At 46.1% G+C, this 19,282-nt stretch overlaps 1 protein-coding gene across 1 annotated transcript in view; it reads left to right on the top strand.

Moving 5' to 3' along the window:
- Positions 1 to 1,134: 1,134 nt before the first annotated feature.
- Positions 1,135 to 19,282, top strand: part of PROX1 (prospero homeobox 1) — a 49,885-nt gene continuing 31,737 nt past the window's right edge. Inside the window, exons 1-4 of the mRNA XM_071426237.1 lie at positions 1,135 to 1,523; positions 1,736 to 1,860; positions 9,076 to 10,866; positions 17,456 to 17,567. Of these exons, the coding sequence (XP_071282338.1) occupies positions 9,143 to 10,866; positions 17,456 to 17,567 (1,836 nt within the window). The 5' untranslated portion in view covers positions 1,135 to 1,523; positions 1,736 to 1,860; positions 9,076 to 9,142. The remainder of the gene's footprint in view (positions 1,524 to 1,735; positions 1,861 to 9,075; positions 10,867 to 17,455; positions 17,568 to 19,282) is intronic.

Raw genomic sequence — 19,282 nt, 5'->3', positions numbered from 1 at the left:
TGCTGCTCGGCCCTCCGCAGGACTTATTCCCTCTCCCTGGTGTATCCCCCGCTGTCCGCAAGCCAGAGGCTGTTTCCCCTCGTTCAGCCTCGCCTCCCCGCCGGCAGCGGTCGGGCAAATGGCAGCGGCAGGGGCAGGGGTGCGGGTGCTCCCTGTCCCGCGCTGCGGAAAGCCGCGGTCGGGCGAGACAGAGCGCGCCCGACAGGTTACGGTCCGGATCGCAGCCCGGACCAGCCGAGATCCACTACTGTGGTTTTTTTCATCTCCCAATTTTTTTTCCCCAAGCTTTCCACCGGAGCCCGCCGGGAGCGGGATGGGATAGGGTTAAGTTGAGCTAAACTTGGGGCGCGCTGCGCAGGGGGCCGGGGCCGCCAGCAGCGAAGACCCGTGTCTCAGTACCACCGGTTGTTCCACGCGCCGCAACCTGATGCTCGAGTTCGTGTTTATTTCCTGCCTCCCACGTGGAAAATGCCCGCGCGGCTGCTGCTGACAGCCCCGCGAGGCGCGGCGGAGCCGCTGGCACTGAGCGGCGGCGAGGGACGCCGTGCCGCGGGCTGGGCGGCCGCGGGCCCGTGTCTCCCCAAGTTTGTGACCCGCGTGGGGCGGCAGCGCCCGCGGACGCGCGTTTGCTCCAGCGCCCGATGCTTGACGCGCCAAAGAGGCGCACCCCGTGGCCCCGACACTGCTCTGCGGAAGCCTTCTCGCGTGGAAAACTTTACCGCACGGGGCACCGCAGAGCAGCCCCCGCCCACGCGGGGGTGACTCTCCTAAAGTTTGTCACCCACCCCTCTCCACGCGGGGCGGCTGTTGTCCGCCCCTCGCCGGTGCGCGGCAGAGGTGAGCGGGGCGCCCCGTCGGGCCGCTTCTGCCGGCGCTCCCGCCCCGCGTCCGTCCGTCCGTCTGTCCGTCCCCGCCGCAGGTGAGCGGCCGCCGCCACCTTCCCGCGGGGACGGGGCGGGGCGACCCTCACCCCCCCGCGCTCCCCTCTCCTCTCTCCCCGCTCCTGCCAAGTTCTCCCCGTCCCCCCCGTCCGTCCCAAGGAGCCTCCCGATTGGGCGCCGGGCCGGGCCCACGTCACTCCGAGTGTGACGTCTAGTCTTCCTGTTTCCTTCAGCTGTGTCTTAAAGTAAATCTTGTGGCGGTGCGGAGCGCTGCTCGGCTCGGCCAGCCCAGCCCAGCCCAGCCCAGCCCTGCCCCGCGCCGCTCCCGCCGCCCCCGCTCCGCTCGGCGCCCGCCGCTCCGCTGCGCTCCGCTCCGCTCGGCGCCCGCAGCCCCGCGGCCGCTGCCCGCTGCCCGCGCTCCCGCCCGCGCTCGCTCGCCCTCCCCCGCGCGATTATCATATTCATCAGCGGCATCAGGGGCTGCCGGCTGCGCGCGCGTGTCCGCGTGTGCGTGTGTGCGTGTGCGGGGCGCGTGTGCTGTGTGTGTGTGTGTGTGTGCATGTGCGTGTGCGTGTCGCCCTTTCTCTCGTTCCACCGGCAAAAAAAAAAAAGCGAGGCTCAGTTTCGTCGCCTTTGCACCGAGTAAGTACCCGCTCCCCCTCCGCGCCCCCTCCGTCCCTCCCCGCTTTCTCGGGCTTTTCAGGTCTTTCGGGGTTTTTTTAAATTTTTTTTTTTTTTACCCCTAAATTCGCACTTGCTTGGGCTGCTCTAAATGGTCCGGGGGGAGGGGGGCGGTGATGAAATCCCCAGCAAAATATTGATCACCGTTATCAAACCTGTGCTTCTTTTTCCAGGGGGCAAAATTGCAGTGACTTTATTAGCTGAGTAGTTTTAATTCCCCGGTAGATAAAGCGGTAAGGATTTGTGAGCGGTAAGGAGCCCGATGGAGCGCTCATCGTAGCCTGCCCAGGGCTGAAGAGTAAGTGACCTGCTCGTTGTTAGGTGATCCTCCCCCCCTTCCCCTTCGCTCTCTCGCTGCCACCTTTTGTGGACCGATCTTTATTTTATTCCGTGGGTTGGAGGGCAGTTTTGCGGGGACGGAAAGCGCAGCGAGTATTTGGCTTCTTGTTGTTCCGAGCTTCTTTCTCCCCCCGTCCCCGCCGAAGTTCCCCATCCCCGCTTTAAACTCCTGCTCCGCTCCTCCGAGCCTCCTCTTTGTCCTGTTTATTATAGCTGCCTTGCTTTTTGTCTCTTCCAATTTGCCTGTCATTTGCATGTCGCTACTTCTCCTTTTTAACCCAAGCCGGGAAGGACAGGGACTTTTTATTCTTACTCTTCTTACCCTTGCAATTACTTTTTCATTTCCAAGCGTGGGACGAGCCACGAATGGTGGAAATGTATAGAAAATGGGATTTGAGTGGTAGGTAGCGAGCACATGAGAAGAGATCAAATGCAAGTCGCGGGATAAGAGCCTTGATCTGGGAAAAGATTAGGATTATTGGTACTTTCTATTTGTTTGGTTGTTGTTTGTTGATTTTTTTTTTCCTCCGGGGGGATTTAATTCTTTCTTAGCCGTTGATGGAGATCTTTCTTGGCTTTTTCGATTTTCTGTTTAGCGGCTGAGTGACCCGGCTCACTTTGCCATGTGTTTGCACGGAGTTAAAGCGCAGGAGGGAGCGGTGCTGGGGGGCGTGGGGCCTGCGCGGAGGGGGCGCGCAGGGCAGCGCTGGGGGGGGTGCGCCGAGATCGCGGGGCCCGACAGGAGCGGGCGGCCCGACGGGCTCCGGGCCACAGCTCCCCGGCACCGGGCACTCCGCGGGGGCGGAGCGGGGCCCGCGGCTCTTTGCAGAGAGGGAGAAAGTTGCGCGGCCGCCCGCGGTCCCTGCGCGGCGTCTGGCGGGGCCGGGGCAGGTGCGGGGCGCTGCGGGCAGGTGCGCGCCGGGGGGGGCGGCCGCGGAGCGGGGCCGGGGGGTCCCGGGCGCCGCCGCCTCCCTGCGCCGGGAGAGCCGGGGCGGCGGGGTCAGCAGCGGGAAGCGGCGCGGGATCAGTGCCCGCGGGCCGTGCCGGGGGCGCGGCCGAGGCGGGATGGAGCTCCGCGAGGGGCCAGCGTCGCGTCCTTGTGGTTGTGCCCCAGCCGCGGAAGAGCAAGGTACGCGGGATATTAACTTAATGTCTTTGACAAAGTAGGGAATTTCAGTCAGGGCTAACAAGGGACACGGCTGCAGACTAGAGGTGCCCTTGAATGTCGGGCAAAAGTTGCCAGGACGAACTTTGGAAAGCCGCTAGTTTCCCACAGGTCCCGAGCGCTGAGCAGACCCCGTGGTGTTTCTGGCTGGATGGCGAGTGTCACCCCAAACCCATCATCCGGGTCTGGGGACGGGTGGGGAGCACGTGGAACACATCCACACATCTGTGGCCATGGCTTGGTGGCAGAAGGTGCTGTGTTGTTGAGTGCAGGACACAGAAACATGTTTGTGTCACCGTGAGGTGTAAAAGCTCAGATTATTTGTCACTTCCATTGCCTGGAGAGGTTTGGCAATGTGCAGGATGAATTATATGGAGGCAGTTTCCTCAGCCGTAGATTTGCATGTGGTACATATCCTTTATGTCTTCTTCTCACAGTTTTTCTCTGAGTTGCCATCAATTACTTTAAGTTTACGACCACTGCAGCTCATTTTGCATTTATTTTATCTGCTTTTTGTCCAGAGCTTACCTTAAGCAGCAATATCACATTCTGTGAAATGTTTATTAATACTCAAGGGTAGACAGAGTATCAACATTTCAGGAGTTGAACTGTGATAAAAAGTACAATGTATATACTTTTCACTAACAGCTCCCTATTAAATTATTCTGTAAAGTATCCTGCATTCGCTGAATGGCACTGTCCGTATATACAGTTAACTTCCCTGCCTGCTGAATTCTGAGGCCTCTCAGTTTGTATAACTTATCTCTTTTATGATTGCTTGATAAATTGAGATGTTCATAAGAATGGACACATTTTCAAATTGAAAAGTTTAATTCGATTCAGGGCAGGATTGTAAATACTGCAATTTGTAGTCTCTAAATAGTGATTTATTCTGACTCAAAGTGCAGCCTAACTGCTAAATTAAGTAATTTAAGAATTGTGATGTAATGACATCGCATAGCGTGGAAAAAATAGTATATTGGAAAACTTGGGCTGAATTCAGAGTAGGAATCTTGAGAACCTTTCAGTATTGTCTCTACACAGAGGCCATGTGAATTATTTTCTTCATGATCAGTGAAATAACAAGGACCAAACTGGCTTGAGAGGAGGAAAATGTTTTCAGTTTTCTACTTTGAGCAGCTTGATTTCTTTTTCTTATTCAAAAGATTTGTTTCCTCAAGCACTGCCGAGCAGGGCTACGTGATGGAGGGCCCTGCATCTCCCCAGTTTAAAGGCCTGAACTAATGAGATGCCGAATCCCTCCTGTTCGTGAGCTCTGTAGTTGATGGGAATTGCGGATGTTTGGCATTCATAGGAATTGCTGAATACCTTGCTCTATTGGGCCCTGGGTATCACCAGGTTCATAAAATAAGGGTTGCTTTTTCCTTTAAGGCTAAAGAGGAAGCAGCATAATTTTGAAGTAAATCAGGCACTGATTTTTGCTACTGCTTCTTCTTATGGAGAAATCCTAGTAAAGTAGTTTTTTACTGCCCAAATAGTTCCTCACCCTTACTGCCTTGTTTCAAATTCTTTGATAGACATCTCGGCTAAGGGAGTTGGATAATCTTTTCTCCCAAGAAAACTTGTGTTAGAACGTACAGAAAGGTAGTACTTTCTCCCAAGAAAGCTTGTGTCAGAGCTGTGCAAAAAGGTAGCACTTTCTCATTAGTGGCTGATGAGATTTTAGCACTGAACAGATATGGTGAACAGATGTCATCTGTTCTTCAAATTTTAGCTGTGGTTTTGTGCATGAAATGCTGTTGACTAGAATAATTTTCATCCTTTGCATCCTGGCTGATTCTGGCAAAGCCATAGCCTTGTGTAGTGCGTTAGAGTGTAAGATCTAAGTATTTCTATTAGCAGAAGCATGTTAAATTTCTTGCGTGGTATTGGCATAATGGGCAGACATGAAGCAGACAGACTCTGGACCAACGAAAGTAGTTGGCTTGTGAAAAGATGGGAACGATTTCAGCTGTATAAACTGATATCTCCTTGAATTCATCCAAGCATATCCATCAAGTTTAGCACTCTTGTGCTGTGTATTTAATGGCTCTTCAGGTTAGGCTAAGGTTCTTCAAAGGGGCTGACAAGGGCGCGTTTGAATTTACATCTCCTTTGCATCCTGTAGGTGTTTGAATTAATCTAGGAGAAAATGATCAACATCTTTCTAGATCAAGATAAGTTAACACAATTGATTACAAAAATTGATTTATTAATAGGGAGTATGGTTAAATACCTGTCATCATACTCATTTTAACAAACCATTCTAGCCAAAGGTTTGGTAGCAGCAACTCTTTGAGACTTAGAAATTAATCTGTTTCCATTTTAAATGTCAATGCATATCAAATGGATACGAAATAAATCCATGTCTGTGGCTGCTGTGCTGTTAAGAGGTTATTCATAGCTACATTGTAATCATATCTCCTTAAACAAAAGATTTGAAAGTAAATTTGTAAATAAAATACTACTGCTATATTTATGGATGGACATAGAAAGTGCTGAGATCCTTGGTATGATTTTTAATGCCATCGGCATGGAAAACGTTTGGTTTCTGAGGAAGCCACATTGTGCGAGTTGAGGCTGGAGATATGGTCAGTGAATTTAACATAAACTACACTTGGCATGCAAGAAATATCAAAAGCGATGCATAAACCAAATTTAACCTTCACAAATTTAAAACTCTGCAATTCAGAAAGAAATGGTGCTTCTGGAGATTTCTACATAGATCTTGACAACCAAAGCCTATCTTGCCAGCTCCGTTTTTCTGGAGAGCTGGGCAGAGACTTTAGATATATAAAATACAGTTTTGAGACAATGTACAGCCAAAGTACTGGTGACTGTCTAAAGGACGCACACCTCCTAATTATTTCTCCCCCTCCCCAAGATTTTCTTATTTATTCAGTTCTAATCTAATCAGTCTTGAATTCTGCCTGCTGTGGCTGGGATTTTGCATCCCGCTCTACGTGCCATTCCACTCCCCTTGAGGTGCAAATTGGTTTTGGTCCGCAGAGAATGAAATATTAACTGGCCATTCAATACCCATTCTGTTTTGTCAGGCTAAAGTAGAACTATTTCTCATATTTAAGCCGAAAGGCACGTAAGCCTTAAAGCTGGCAGCCCGGCTGGCTCAGGATAACACCAGGGCAAATGGGAGATGTTGCTTAATACCCAGGTTAAGTGTACGATAACTCCGATGCTTTCAGCTTCCATCGAGGGAAGGAGGGGACGTGGCTCTGGAGCACCTCCTGCCACATGTTTGTGGTGGCAGGAATGGGCTGTGGAGCAGCGGCTGGTGCGGGGGCTTGGGGAGGGAAATGGACACTGGGGAGGAAGGATGCATGGCAATGACCTTCCAACCTGGCGCAGGACAGCCTATTTCCTGAGCTGCTGACTCAAGGGTACAGCAAGCCCTCCCCATGTGTGTCCTTGGTTGGGATTGGGCAAGAGAGAGGGGAACCATGGTCAGGCACCTCGAATTTTCTGGGAAAAGTGCAAAACTTGTAACCTGACATGAGGCTTCTGGTGTGAGTCTGGGAACGTATTGCTGGCTCTCAATCAAGCGTAGCTTGACTGCAGAAAAGGAAGGAAAAGCGTGAAGGTTTTCAGTGTTGGTGGGTTTTGTTTGTGGTTTGTTTTCTTTTCCTATTGGCAAGTATTATCTTTATGGTAGATGCCTTCAGAGTATCTTAGGTGAAATAAGCAGGAGCTCTTTCAGTTGTCTTCCAATTAGTTTAGATCTCTTTCAAATGAACACCACTGGACTGAAAGGTCAAACTCAGCCCTGGCTTATTCTATGCCAGTGCCTTGGCTAGTTCTTTACAAAAACAGCCCTTCTGATATTCCTCAGGTTTTGGGGTTTTTTTTGGTGATGGTCTAATTGTAAGGCCTGATTCTGCCCCCTGAAAAGCCCCATTTGCATCAATTGGGAGAAAGCAGGAGACAGTCTTTTACACGCTGCCAAGCAGGGCCTGACCCTACCCCTCACACATAACAGGATTTTGGTATCCCTGGACTCCAGGGGCGTTGCTTGGAGGGTGGGATGCTCCTTGGTGTGAAGGTGGCAGAATTGGGCCCCTGCAGCAGAAATCCTTGTTATGTTATTATTTTCATCATGAGGTAACCAAACTTAACTCGCTTAATGTACTTTTTGATAAGAAAAGATCTCTGAAGACAGAGAACTGATAATAGGTCAAGGTGTTTGGATTTTGCATCTGAATTAATGATATTTTTTGGTTTTAATATATTTTTTTATCATTCTTTGATCTCCTGTATGCAAGGAACCAGTAATGTAAACAAACATCATGTCCCTTGCATAGCTCTCTCTGACACCAGATCTCTGAAAATTCTTTTAGTACATCCAGAATACATGAGCACAGGCTACAAAATAAACATAATGTTTTTAAGTATTAAAAGCTGGTTTATTTTTTTCATCCTGGTTGCAAACTAAGCATTGACTACTGTCTTGATTTTGGGATTTTACAGATTATTTCATGCTGAAATTATGCCTATTTGCATGGATAGTCATTCTTTAAAACTAGCCACAGATGCAGTCCTAGGGAGCACGTAGATGTTTTTACAGGTGAACCGAAAGAGATGGGAGCAATTCCAAAAAGTCTGCATGCTGCCTTTGGCAATATACCCTGTTATTGTGAAGACTGTGCTCTGTTAAGCAAATGTAAAGTTTAATATTAGATAAGCGTTGCATGAAAAATATTTTAATTTTCCTCAGTGTTAAATTTTAAGAAACAGGAAACAGTGTCTAATGCTTTATGTGCAGTGTGAGTTTAGCATCACTAGTTAATAAGTCACAAATTATGTCAAGAGCCTTTTAGAAAATGCAAGGAAGTGTGTTATCTTTTTATGCTGTGTTCCTGGGAAACAATGAGAGTTCATATAAAGAGAAGGTATCTTCCTTTCTCACACAGCTGATTGATGTTATTTCTTTCATCTTTCCATATTTTTTCTCATCTTTTCTGCATGTCACAGGAAATAAGATTCTGTGTATTCAAAATGCTCCACGTAAGAAGGGCTTCACTGGGCATTTGAGATACTGTTCTTGGAGATTTTTCTAAAGCACAGAGATGTGACACTGAACATGCCTCATTTCTGCTATGCAAAAAATTTAACATCATGTATTTTAGTGTATGAAATACAGAATCTTCAGCCTTTGGTAGCAGGGCTTGCTTTGAGAATGTAAGTTTTGAAAAGGGAAGGAATGTATGGGGAATTCAAAACACTGTTGTGGCTCGTCAGTGGTACGTACGAGCCTGTGCTAACGAACTACATTTTGGCCTTTATTTGATCACATCTCTGTAAATAGTATAATAGTGATCATAAAATATTTTAATGCATTTTTGCTTTGCTGAATAAATGTTTCCCTAATGATTTAAGAGAGGGGATTTTTTTCCCCAGTGTAAGCCTGAATGTGTCTATGATTTCTTTGCCTTTCACATACACATATACCATCCTACCTACAATTATTTAAAAGTTGTTTTTGTAACCTTCAAAGGTTTATTTACCAGTTTTGCCTCTCTAAAAAGCAAAACTACAACTGCGTTTTTTACATTGCAATTGAATTTTTTTTAATCCAAATTTTATACAATTTCTTGTTTTAACAATAAATCTTAAATAAGGAATACTTTCATCTTCTTTTGTAACATGTATCTCAATGCCCTAAATTTAATCAATTGGTTGTCAGAGGCTGTGTTCTTCTAATCTACTCTTTCTTCTGAAGATAAACAGTATCATTTTAGGCATTTGTGCAAGAGAATCATATTACTGGTGCTTAAGCAGTTTTTGCTTTTTTAAATCTTAATCCATCTTAAACCAGTGGAGCAGAAATATTTAAAAATGTTTCATTTCAAGCAGAGTGCATAATAAATTGCAATAATTGTAATGTGCCATAAATCCCAGAGCCTATGCATTTTGCATTTTATTCAGGATTGAGGTCAGGAAATTTGGAGAAATTTAAAGAAAATGATTCATCAGTCCTTTTGTTCTGTTGGCCAGGGTCCCAGGATTCTTGAGCTGAGCCCAGCTGACAAGCTTTTGAAGATGGCACAATAACAGTCCAGTGATGCCTGACCATGACAGCACAGCCCTCTTAAGCAGGCAAACCAAGAGAAGAAGAGTTGACATTGGAGTGAAAAGGACGGTAGGGACAGCATCTGCATTTTTTGCAAAGGCAAGAGCAACGTTTTTTAGTGCCATGAATCCCCAAGGTTCAGAGCAGGATGTCGAGTATTCAGTAGTGCAGCATGCAGATGGGGAAAAGTCAAATGTACTCCGCAAGCTGCTGAAGAGGGCGAACTCATATGAAGATGCCATGATGCCTTTTCCAGGAGCAACCATAATTTCCCAGCTGTTGAAAAATAACATGAACAAAAATGGTGGCACAGAGCCCAGTTTCCAAGCCAGCGGTCTCTCTAGTACAGGCTCAGAAGTACATCAGGAGGATGTATGCAGCAACTCTTCAAGAGACAGCCCCCAAGAGTGTCTTTCCCCTTTTGGCAGGCCAACTATGAGCCAGTTTGATGTGGATCGGTTATGCGACGAGCACCTGAGAGCTAAACGCGCCCGGGTTGAGAATATAATTCGAGGTATGAGCCATTCCCCCAGCGTGGCATTAAGGGGCAATGAAAATGAAAGAGAAATAGCTCCGCAGTCCGTCAGTCCCCGAGAAAGTTACAGAGAAAACAAACGCAAGCAAAAGCTGCCGCAGCAGCAGCAGCAGAGTTTCCAGCAGCTGGTTTCGGCGAGGAAAGAGCAGAAGCGAGAGGAGCGCAGACAGCTGAAGCAGCAGCTGGAGGACATGCAGAAGCAGCTGCGCCAGCTGCAGGAGAAGTTCTACCAGATCTACGACAGCACCGACTCTGAAAATGATGAAGATGGCAACCTGTCTGAAGACAGCATGCGCTCGGAAACCATGGATGCGAGAGCCGGCGACTCTGTCGGCAGGTCAGACAATGAGATGTGTGAGCTGGACCCGGGGCAGTTCATCGACCGGGCACGGGCCCTCATCCGGGAGCAGGAGGTAGCGGAGAACAAGCCAAAAAGAGAAGGTCCTAAGGAGAAGGAGCAAGGGCCAAACGCCTTCCACCCCGAAGGCAAACACTTGGCTGAGACCCTCAAGCAGGAGCTGAACACTGCCATGTCACAAGTTGTGGACACAGTGGTCAAAGTTTTCTCATCCAAGCCCTCCCGCCAGCTTCCTCAGGTCTTCCCGCCCCTCCAGATCCCGCAGGCAAGGTTCGCTGTCAACGGGGAGAACCACAACTTCCACACAGCCAACCAGCGCCTGCAGTGCTTCGGGGACGTCATCATTCCCAACCCCCTTGACACCTTCGGCAGTGTCCCCATGCCCGGCGCCACCGACCAAACCGAGGCGCTGCCCCTCGTCGTCCGCAAAAACTCCTCTGACCAATCGGCCTCGGCCCCGCCGGCCGGTGGCCACCACGCCTCCCTGCACCAGTCCCCGCTCTCAGCCACCGCCGGCTTCTCCACCTCCTCCTTCCGCCACCCCTTCCCTCTGCCCCTCATGGCCTACCCCTTCCAGAGCCCCCTGGGCGCCCCATCGGCCTCCTTCCCGGGGAAAGAGCGCGCCTCCCCCGAATCCCTCGACCTGACCCGGGAGACCACCAGCCTGAGGACCAAGATGTCATCGCACCACATGAACCACCACCCCTGCTCGCCGGCCCACCCCCCCAGCGCTGCCGAAGGCCTCTCCTTGTCCCTCATTAAGTCTGAGTGTGGTGACCTGCAAGACATGTCCGAAATCTCGCCCTACTCGGGAAGTGCAATATCCTTTTCAAAAGATGAGTGATAATCGGCAGTGGCTGGTGGGACAGGACGAGGGGCCGCGCTGGTGCCAGGGGGCTTCCCACAGGTGCTGCAGGAGTGGGGTGCTCACAGTGCTGGGGGGCGGTTTGGCGAGGCCAAATAAAACACGTGGTGTTGACTGACAGCACTCTTTCAGCAATGGTATTCACCTTAAAAAGCCACTGGCCCTCCCCCAGCCTTTAGTCCGCCTCGTGGGGTCAGGAAGGCAGCCAAACTCATGACCTGAGTGCCAGTGGGTTTCCCTGGGCTGGCAGATCTTTCCTCAGGCAGGGAGGTGGTCAAGGGGGCATCACCCTCAGCCAAAAACCATTCCAGCTATGGCCAGGCCACCTCTTCTCCCTCCCCTACCAGACCAGTGCACAATCCCTGTTAATGGTGTCGTGGCTGGGGCTCGCAGAGAACCACGGTCTGGTCGTCTGTGAGAGTTCAGCTCTCAAGTGCATAAGGGAAACGAAGCACAAAAGACACAGGTACTGATATATTCAGGCTGCATCAAGTTCTTTCCCCCACCCAGAGGTCTGTCCCTCAGCCCTTGTGCAGCTGCCTGCTATGCATGATTAACCTCTGTTCAGCCATACACAGAAATCTTTTGTCCTAACATACACAAAGCAAATTATTTTGGAAAGCCAGAGAGAACAATTAAGTATAAAACTTCAGCTGTATTAAATTTACAGGACACTTCCCCTGCTTAAAAAAAAAAAAAAAATGATGATAATAAAATCTCTCATTTTAGCTCAATAGCAGGCTTTAGTTAGGGTGACAAATCCATCTCTGCCTTTATTTAGGCATATCCAGACATAGTAATCATCTTTTTTTTTTTTTTCCCCCCTGGAAACTAGTGCTAGGGTTTTATTCAGTTGGTTTTTCTTTTTTTTCTCTTTTAGCAGTAATGCTTCCCAGTCCTTCCATCTTTTCCCATAATGTGCTTTTTGATCAAAAGGTTTTGCTTCCAGGTACAGTTGTATTGAAAGCCAATAAAATAACATATCTATCCCATGCTAAAATTGAGGATTTTGCATGAAGAGTAGATGAGTAATTTTTCCTAGCTCGAAGATCCCAGCAGAAGGCAACAGTGCCAGCACACAGCCTTAGATGCATCTAATTTCACTCCCAAGATGATGAAAGTAATAGCAGCAGAATAGCTCTGCCCCTCCCTGGGTAACAGTAGCAATGGTGAGGAACTTTTCCCCTTTGGAGGGGTGTCCTGTGGAGGCAGATGTCCGAGGCTGTGCTTTTTCACTGGGTATCTACCAGGTGATTGATAACTCTGGTGGTTTTAGAATAATTCAACCACATCTTCTATAGACTTGTTAAGTCCTCAGGAGGGTGCTGTCAGGGCTCTAGACCTGCTGATTACCTGGATTTCCTACCCCTCCCATGGCAGTGGGCACCACTGGGGCAAGGCAGGAGCTGCAGGTCCAAAGCCCATTACCACCACCCTTTGATCCAACTTGGGTCTAGTCTGGGTCAGGATTGGTGCTGTCTAACCTGTGTGAATAGTCCCATTTCTATAGGGGAAAATGTTTTGTGTTGGAGAGCACCTTCTTTAGGTGCTGGTGGTTTTGAGAACCAGCTGGTAGTGGATGTAGTGTTTGGGGTACTCTTCCCCAGAAAATTATCTTGTGGAGCGTTGGTAGCAGGGAAATCTTCTCCTCACTCTCTACATTGTAAGGCAAAAGAAGAGGCAGTCTAGGAGCAGCATCATTCTCAGAGGTGGCCCCAATTACTTGGGGACCTCCAAGCCAAAGATCTCTCCCGCATATTGAAATGCAAGTGCAGTGCTTGGAAAGCAGTCCTGAGGTCAACAGGAGAGGCAGCTGAGGGCAAGACTCCTGGCCAGGGCAATTAATTTCTACCAAACAGTACAGTGGCATACTAATTGTTTTTTAAAGTAGTTCTCCTATCCTGGGAGAGCAGTGAGGAGAGGAGAAACATGCCAAGAGTGGGAACTACTAGGAGTAGTTCTAGGACTGCACTTGATCCTTGCCACCCGTGGAGCATCTCTCCCCCACCCCTCCCATTTCTCCCCCTTTCTGCTGCTCATTCTCACTGATGCTCGCTAATGGAGCTTGTTGCTTCTGCTGAAACAGGGGTGCAAGAGTCCCCTGCTGCTCCAAGGGACAGCCAGGAGAAATGCCTGGTCCTACACTGATCCCTTTTCTTTTTCACTGCCCTGCTTTTTTCCCTGCCATGGGGGAAGCACTGTGACTTTCCCACCTAGGCACTAGTGCAGACTGCAGTTTGTTCTGGGTTTCGATACAGACCAGATTTATTAAATAACCCTTCTACACGTGTACCCTGGTATACAGCTCAGCTGTAGGAATGGATGGTTTTTTTCTAGCAGCAGCTCATTTGTCCAGGTAGCTTACAATTTTCCAGGGAAAGGCATGGTGTGGAGGTTGTTTTGTTTCTGGTCAATTCTGTCATGGCACTTTTATTTTACATGGTTGAATGTGCATCTATAGGGACTATATTTCTTGAAAGAAGCAGATCTTTCTTCCCTGCAGAAAGTAACATCTGTTTTCCTGGACAATGGAGCCAGGATGAGAACATAAGACCAGCAGATACAGCCAAGTTCAGGTTTTAGTAGTAAGTTAAACACTAAACTAGCCTGGGTTTTGTTTTCTTGGATTTTTTTTTTTTTGCTAACCAACGGCTGTAAAATGTATCTGATCGTTCTTTGCTGAATTGCAGAAGGAAATGGTTAATGTTTGTGTATGTTGCTAAACAAGATAAGATGCACCTGCAGTCTGAATTCCCATCTTGGTCATGAATGCAGTCTGTATCTTTGCAAACTAATCTGTTTAATCAAATATTAAGTTTTATTCAAATTCAAAAAGAAACAGTGAATTGTTTTTCTGCATGATCTTTCTTTGTCATGCATCCTCTTTGCATCTCAAGAAAAATAGCCTTGTTCAGTCACAAAACATTTGCATAGATCAAAATTGAAGCACAACAGCAGTTTGTGTGCTGCTAAGACATCTGTAAAGGTGAAGAAGTTTAGTGTGTTCTCCCTGGCAGGAGGGTTTAGAAACATTAGTGCAACTTTCTACAATTTTATTTATTTTTAAACAGAATTCCAATCCAACTGGAATAAGTTTCAAAGTTCCAATATGTGAAAGCTATAATTAGTGAATTACAACATTTTGAAATGAGGAGTTATTACATCTGACTAGAATTAAACTAATTAAACTTAAGAAAAAAAAGGAGAGATTGTATAGCAAGCTGGATAACTCCATGCTGTTGATAAAACCTGGGCGATGAACGAATGCTTTGCAGCCAGGCAGCCTTTCTTTGGAGGGATTTGAAGATGCTCTGAGATGCAGTTATTTGGAGCTTTGCTGATTAAAAGTACCTGTGGTGTAACTTAAGGAGCAGCTTGGCTTTACTGCTGCAGATTTTTTTTACCTGATACAGCCTATTCTTACCACTTTTCCTTCAGCTCAGTGCATGCGTGGGCTAGAAAAGCCTGTTAGAGCATTTGTGGGGGCTCAGGCTGAGAGTAACAGGAGTGAAAGATCATCTGTGCTGAAAAATATTTTTGCAAAAGAGGAGCATTACCTGGGAGGAGGATTGAAGTGCAAATGAATCAAATGCTGTTCAGTGCCACCCCTGTGCTTCTCCTGTTAAAACACACGAGAGCATGTATATGTTTTGTCCCCATATATTTTGTTCCCAGTCTTTCACTTCCTATTTCTAGGGCTTTGCCATTTTACTGCTGCTGCTGTTTTAGGTGAGGCAACGTTGTGCTGTGTAAACCCACAATGCTGAGACTCTCAGGTTGTTTGAACACTGCTTTAGGTTCAGCTGCAGTACACTGTTCCTCTGATCTTTTATGTTCCTGAGCAGATGTCTTTCATTAATTTATGGATTTATCATCTTTTCTTTCTCTCCTTTTTTTTTCTTTCCTTTTTTTTTTTTTTTTTTTTTTTTTTTTTTTTACACCTGGCAGCTGGCTCAAGTTTCAGCAGTTATTGTCTATTTTGCATTACCCATAGAATTGAATGTCATCTGTCTTCACAAAGCTATAGCTAAGAGAATTGAGGCAAGCCACACGAGCTGCTGGGACAGAGCTTGTTTGCGTTCCATTCGGCACCCCTCCTCCCTTTACCTCCTTAATATTTATTTGTGCTCGTTTTCTTTCCTGGCCTTGAATGGGGCTTAGCTCGTGTTCGGTACAGCTGTATGTTTACTGAATCTATTTCATCATGAGTCATTGTGCGTGTGTAAGTATCCTGGAAACAGCTAGTGCTTTCTTGGAAGAACAGTTGCTTTTCAGCCCAAGCACTTAAAAAGGAAATTAAGCAATTGGTCAGTTCAGTTTTTTTTTTCTTAAATAGCAATGGGTTATCTAATTCTTAGCTCTTAAGTCCGTCATTAACTATTTTTTGCTAGATTATTACAGATAGTATTTTTTATCACAGTAAAGCGTTAACCTTAGGATCAAGATATACAGATTTGTTGCATATTTGATATTACTTTGAGGCTGCCAAGTGCTTAAGAACAAGTATAATTTTAATAAAAAATGGATTGCTGGGAATTTGAGTCTCAGAGCATCTTTTAATACATGCTTCATTCAATATCAATATCCTCTGGCATTAGAGCAGAAAATATTTAAAAATCCTAAATGCAGAAGGAATCCAAATGCTTAGACAACTGTCTAATATGCTTAAATCCAGCAAATGTGAGAGGGGTTTTTTGAAGTTTAAGTCCATCCTTGAGCTTGCATTGAAAGCGAATATACACCAAACCCGATGTTAACATGTTGTCGGCGTCAGAGGAATTGCAAATTAAGGAGACTGAGGATTACTTTCTTTTCTCTCCTACTGGAGTTCCCCTTTGGACCCCCACTTCCCTGAAAGGATCACATAACAAAATGGATTTCTGGCATAGAAGTTTTGATTTGTCTAAAACTCTTATCACTGAGCAATAGGTGACAGCTTGCTACTATTATTTCACTTACGTATTTTGACAGATGGCACTGCAGAGTGTAATGCTCTTTTAGACTTCTCTATCAGTCTAATGGAGGTAACTGGAGGTTCTTTCAACTCTTCTCTTGGCACAAGAAGTATGTCAGTCATAAATTATCTTCTTTGTAATCATTAAGCATCTAAAACAAAATGCAAGTTCAGCTGAGCCATTTTCCATGTACTTCCAGATAATAAGAGGTTTTTAAACTAATATTGTCAATGCCTTTTTTTTTTAAATGCTACATTTTTCTAATCTAAAAATGAACTTTGTAACTGAAATAAAGGGAGAGGGTTTCAGCAGATTTCAGGAATTAGGGAAAAAGGAATTTTGCTGAAAAAGCCTAGCTAATCATCAGTAGGCTGCTGATAAAAATTAGTCTGGGTTTCCCATCTCGAGGCCTGGAGTGGGATGTTCTGTGCTGACGTGCACCCGGCTGTAAGGCAGAGGAGGCACCTTGGCTGCAGTGCATCTGTCAACTTGGTTGACCTTCCCCCGGCATAAGGTGTGAACCGAGCAAAATTTTCAACAACTGTGTTTAGGAGAAACAGTCCTTAGAGAAGCTTCTGGGAAGAACCCTTAATTGACCTTGTGGGGGCCACATTGATTTTCTCCACGTGCATCTTCATTTCTGATAAATTATAAAGCCATTAATTTGCTGAGGAAATGGCAGGGCCAGCCTGCGGCACAGATGTGACCAGAGCCGTCCTAGCACGCAGTTCACAAAAGGGAGCCAAGATGCTGGGAGAAAAATCAGCAAGCCGAGATTGTTATGGTTAGCTTCACATTCCCTTGGGAACTCTTTTAGTTGCTTCTGTTTACAGATCTAAAAGGTAATGATGTTTCCAGGATAAATAGGCTGCCTTATAGGGTAAGTGGCCATTTATTGATCTGCTAGCCCTCATGTATTGATTGGTTAGCCCCAAATACAGCTCCGTTCTCCAAGGAGTTAACTGTGTAAATCAGGAGGTGACAAGTTTGTGGCAGAGGGATTCAGCGGCCAAGGGGCTCTGCCTGCTACAAATTTCACTTTGATTTGCAGGCAAGCCACTGGAGCAAAGCAGCAGCAGGACTAGGGAGATCTACTCAAGATATTAAAATTTATCCACACGAATGGAACAGGTGAAATGTGCTGTCTCTGTAAAACTGCTCAAAATCATAAAGTGCCTCTAATTGTCTTACATGTTTTGGTTTTATTGTGTGCAAGCAGCGCAACACTGAGAGGAAAAGAAGCTTTAGATGGCATTGCAAAGGAGAAGGAGAAAAAAGCTCCCAATAAGTTTTCTGCAGCACATGCTTCCTGCATTTGTTTCCGTAGCAACAAGTGAATGTACATATGGTACACAATCCCTAAACTTGCAGGGTCCCTGAGACCCAGCACCTAAACTGATAGGAAGCACAGGGTTAAAGTTACGTGGCCTCTCATCCCACTTTTGCCTGTTTTACAGAAAATTACAGCACAGCAGTTGAGATGTTAATACTTTCTCCTATGGTCTGGGAAACCATAGAGTATTTAATGGGGCACTCTGTACATTCAGAAACAGATTTCTCAAGAAAAGAATTTTCCTTTACCAATTCAATCCTACATGCAGGAAGGCTTGTCACCGAATCACTTGAAAAAGGCCAAGCTCATGTTCTTTTACACCCGGTACCCAAGTTCCAATATGCTGAAAACCTACTTCTCAGATGTAAAGGTAAGAAAATCTCTTCCCCACCCCACCCTACCCCACCCCACCCTTTCTCCTTACTGCATGCTGTATTTTCTCACAAAATGGTATTGTTTTATCATGTTAGAAATTAATAATATTTCTGGGTACATAAAGTTTACATCCTGACCCTATTCACTTGTTCTTCCTGTTGAGGTGTACCCTGCTTGTGCCTGGATGAGGAAAGGGAATGTTTCTAAACCTAAAAAAAAATTGAAATTTTAAAGCAAAGTAAGGATAATTATTACAGTAAATTAAAGGGTCTTCGTTATATATCCTATTAAAAAAGGAGATTTTTGTGGTGGTAGAAATGTACTTCCAAGAACATTTTGGAGCAGTTCTCAAGTACTCCCTCATTGTTTCATTTCGGTTGGTTTCCTCATATTTGTGCTTACATAAGCAGAGTGTAGAATCCCTTTCTTTCTGTCAAAAAGAAACAGTACATTGAAATTCTCCATGCAGAAGCTGCTTAAAAACAAAAGTGATGATTGTCTCTTATTTACAACTTAATTTGTTGTTGATGCAGAGTACACTGAGCATAAGGAGGATGAATAAAGTGACAGATTCAGGCCACATTATTCAAATGAGGATATGAAAGCTGTCGACATACAGCTGCATCCTCCCTCATTCTACAGAATATTAGGACCTCCTGATTTTTTTTTCTAAAAGTAATTGTTCCTTCACATCAACTTGATTTTGTGTTAATCATCTAAGTTTTTTTTTAAAAAACCCATAGATTGTGTTTTAATGATTATAATGGTATGCATGGTGTCATTATCTAAGTAACTTTATAAACATTACATTAGCTTAAATTAGTTCGTTACATATCGTTTCCCCCCCCTCATGTCTTCCCCCCAAAACAAATTACAGAAATCCTTCTTTTAATCACTTTTGGGTTATGGTTTCTTCAGTCTTAGTGGGAGATTATCCCACAGGTTGTGAACTTGGCCCAGTTTCTGCTGATCAGTTTTCTTTGGTCAAGTTTCTTGGCAGTTTTTCCCTTTATTTTTTTCTCATTTAATGTTGCTTGCACATCTCAATACGCTCCTGCCCCTCGCAGCCGTGTCCTTGGAGGTTCCTCTATTCAATGCCATGTGCTGAGCGGATGGTGACAACATTTATAAAAAGGAGGGGGGGAAGCAATACAGGCACTTCCTAGGCTAAATGGCTGGTCAAGAATCATTAAACACACACAAAAAAAGCTGCAAATGGTGCAGCGGGCCAAGTGGAGGGTTTGCTCTCAGAGTGGATCCACCTGGAATGGAAAAATCAGAGGGAGCATTTCAGGCAACACTGCTCCAATGAGGTGCCACAGGCAGATGTAGAGCTGGCAGGGCTGCTCAGGAGGGTCTGCTCTGGGGCTACTCTGTGACTTTGCCCCTGCAAGTTCACACAGCCAGGTGTGCTGAAGCGGGGATATTTTTTTGCTGGCATCTGCTTTATTTCCACTTTTTAGGAAGATACACGCTTGTGTGTTTGTGTGCACATGGTGACTTTGTCTTCTGACAAAGTTGTGTAAAATATAGAAATTTACTTCAGTTCCACCTAACATTTATACAGCACCAGGAGAAACCCAAAAATGCTTTACAAACCACCGGTTTGGGATGGAGTAATTTCTCCAAAACCGATTGCATCCGCTTCCCTGGGGGCATGTGACAGCCACACACGGTCAGCAGCAGCAGAGAACCAGGGATGTAAATATT

Source organism: Agelaius tricolor, unplaced genomic scaffold (assembly GCF_023055355.1).
Source record: "Agelaius tricolor isolate 1412-34295 unplaced genomic scaffold, bAgeTri1.0.p SCAF_1, whole genome shotgun sequence".
NCBI lineage: Eukaryota > Metazoa > Chordata > Aves > Passeriformes > Icteridae > Agelaius > Agelaius tricolor.
This window is presented reverse-complemented; position numbering and strand designations above follow the sequence as displayed.